The 2,849-nt window shown below is 32.2% G+C and overlaps 1 protein-coding gene across 1 annotated transcript; it reads left to right on the forward strand.

Moving 5' to 3' along the window:
• The first annotated feature begins 1,403 nt into the window (after positions 1-1,403).
• On the forward strand, positions 1,404-2,486 carry LOC109800788 (uncharacterized). The gene has a single exon (XM_020361667.3). It carries the CDS (start codon positions 1,547-1,549, stop codon positions 2,042-2,044), a length of 498 nt encoding a protein of 165 aa, XP_020217256.1. The 5' UTR covers positions 1,404-1,546; the 3' UTR covers positions 2,045-2,486.
• The last annotated feature ends 363 nt before the right edge of the window (positions 2,487-2,849 follow it).

Genomic DNA, 2,849 nt, shown 5'->3' on the forward strand with positions numbered 1-2,849 from the left:
AAAGAAAATGAAAACCAAATAAAAAAAAGTGTACTAGTTCTGTGTGTATGTCCCTCCGTACTAGACTAGTAAACATGTTTTTAGTAAATAGGTATCAATTAATTTAATTACAATTTGAAGCATCCTTTAAATTTAATCTATACAACTCATAGAAGTATTGATGTTCCTTATGGTATGTTGTTTTTGACCTATTTTTGTGAGTGTAAATTAGTTTTATTCATCCAAAACAATCCAAATTAAATAACCTGATTCTAGAAACTCATACCCACTAGCTTATAAGTAAATTAAATAACTACTTATAAACTGAAAATAATTACTTATCAAAATAAAGAAGCATCTTAATTGTAATGAATAATTATAAAAGTGTCTCCAGATGACATTTTATCCTTTTCTAAAACTTTAGTACTACAGTACACAACTAATTTTAATTTGAGCATTGTGTTGTTAACTTCAATATTTTAAAAATCAAAATAAAATTGCAAGTACATTCCATTATCAACTTTAAAATTCCATCTATAAAAATTATTTTATCTTCTAAGGTCACAGTTAATTTGATAATTAATTTTCTAAACTAACTACTCCGTGTTATTCATTTGTTAACAATTACTGTGAGAGAAAATAATTATTGCACTGAAATAGACTCAAATGTCATGCAGTTATTTTTTAAGTGAGGAAAGTGTATATCTTAAAATAAGAGAAAAGAAGAGTGTAATCTAAGCATCTTTCAATAAGAGAGAGACGTAATTAATTTGCTCTTATTTAAACAGACTGCATTTTTTTCCCCTTCTAGTTATGCACACACATTAATTAGCATTTAAATTTTCAACAAACATAATTTAATTAATGTAAGACATGTTATAGTGGGATCGAATGGAACATGGCTGTACTACTAATCATAACTCATTCTTATTATATGCTATCCAAAATGAATTAATGGATCAAAACTATTTTTCATTTTAAAGTTTTGAATTCAGTTATCATAAACTTGCCCTATTATGATAATAACAACAACATATATATGGAAAAACAAAATCGCTTATTAGTCATATGGATTTAATTTTCCTTAAAAAACTAAAATAAAATTGAAAGATGAAGCAAATAAGAAATTAAGGATTATTTAGTTAATATAAGGATTATATCCATAACCATACTTATCAAAGTTTACTATTAGTTCTTAAAGCCACACAAACCTACACGCAAGTTAACTACATATACAAGGAATCCAACCCCACCATGTGAGAATCCAAACCCCAAAAGCTTGAAATCACATTTTTTAAAGGGCAGTTTGGTCAATATGAATCCACACAGTTCCATAATTATTAACTACAACATCATCATCGTCACCCACCATATTAATTATTAAATCATCCTTTGCATTACAAGTACGGTTGTTGCTATATATACACAACTTCTCCTCCACCCCTTCCCTTGTTCAAACATTCAAAGCTTAAGTCATAGAAATAACATACACACACATCCCTGTTTTTTTTCTGATCGGGATCCAAACCCTAGATCAGTTTTTCCTACTTGTATTCATAGAGCAAAAATGGGAAACAGCTTAAGGTGTTGTTTGGCTTGTGTTCTTCCATGTGGAGCTCTAGACTTGATCCGAATAGTCCATTTGAATGGCTACGTGGAAGAGATTACACGTCCAATCACAGCCGGAGAGGTTCTCAAAGCAAACCCTAACCATGTTCTAAGCAAACCAAGCTCTCAAGGTGTCGTTCGCCGGATTTTGATCCTCTCGCCGGAGACCGAGCTCAAGAGGGGCAGCATATACTTCCTAATCCCGGAGTCTTCGTTGCCGGCGGAGAAGAAACGACACGGCCGAAAGGGAATCAACGGTGGTGGTGATGACAATAACAGTAGTATCAAGAAGAAAACATCAACAATGAAAAGCAACAAGGGTTGTGATGATGATGGTTATTCTTCACACCAAGGGTATCTCAAAGTCACTAAAGAGAAGAAATCATCGAGCCGAGATCGCCGGAAAGGCCGCATCGGAATATGGAGGCCTCATTTAGAGAGCATATCGGAAGACTAGTCGGTTTTTGTGTCGCCGGCACCGGTGACCGGAATTCTGCATGGTCGGAGAAAAAAAGAAAAAAATGGTTCAATTGTTGAAATATAGAAACAAAAGGCCTTTTTTTCCCCCTTGTTTTATAAATGTACGTGGGAATTTGATTTTGTGGATAAAAAAGTTTACCTTGCTTTCCAAATATTGTCATTCTGAGTTGAATTTGATTAAATCTTTTAATCTGTTTGGTTTAAACAATAAGGTAAAGAAAAGAAAGAAAAGTTACCAAGAGTGAAGATTTCAAGTTTGTACCAAGTAATTTCCAACGTTAAGTTCTTGCAAACACTACTACCGGCCACCATTTTCTTTCCGTTTGTTATTTGTGTGTATGAGAATGGAGCAAAATGAGTGTTTAATTTTATTTTGTACCCCACAATCGGAACCCAAGCTTCTATCTATTTGTCTTAAATGACTTGTCCAAATGAAACTTTTAATATAACAGTAGCTAGTTTGGTTTAATTTCTAAGCAAAATAGTTGTGGCATCCAACTATAATGATTGATCTAAAACAGTTTTGAATATAACCCATTTTCCAACGATTAAACCAAGTTTAATTTTGGATATTTAAGTGGAACACATGCATGTTAGGCACATATATGTCTACTAAAGGAATCTATTTATTATAGAAACCGAAACTTAAAAAAAAGTCATAAGCTGACATTATTATTTCAATTATATATAACCAATATTGTTTGTTGGCCTAGAGTGTTATTCAAACTAAATTAAGGTGATGAACAGCTGTAACTATATATATTATTGCAACAGTCTAAGAA

The sequence above is a fragment of the Cajanus cajan genome, chromosome 3 (assembly GCF_000230855.2).
Source record: "Cajanus cajan strain Asha chromosome 3, NIPB_CcT2T_4, whole genome shotgun sequence".
Lineage (NCBI taxonomy): Eukaryota > Viridiplantae > Streptophyta > Magnoliopsida > Fabales > Fabaceae > Cajanus > Cajanus cajan.

Coding starts and splice junctions, on each gene's coding strand:
- LOC109800788 (XM_020361667.3), top strand. CDS start 1,547: ATGGGAAACAGCTTAAGGTGTTGTTTGGCTTGTGTTCTTCCATGTGGA.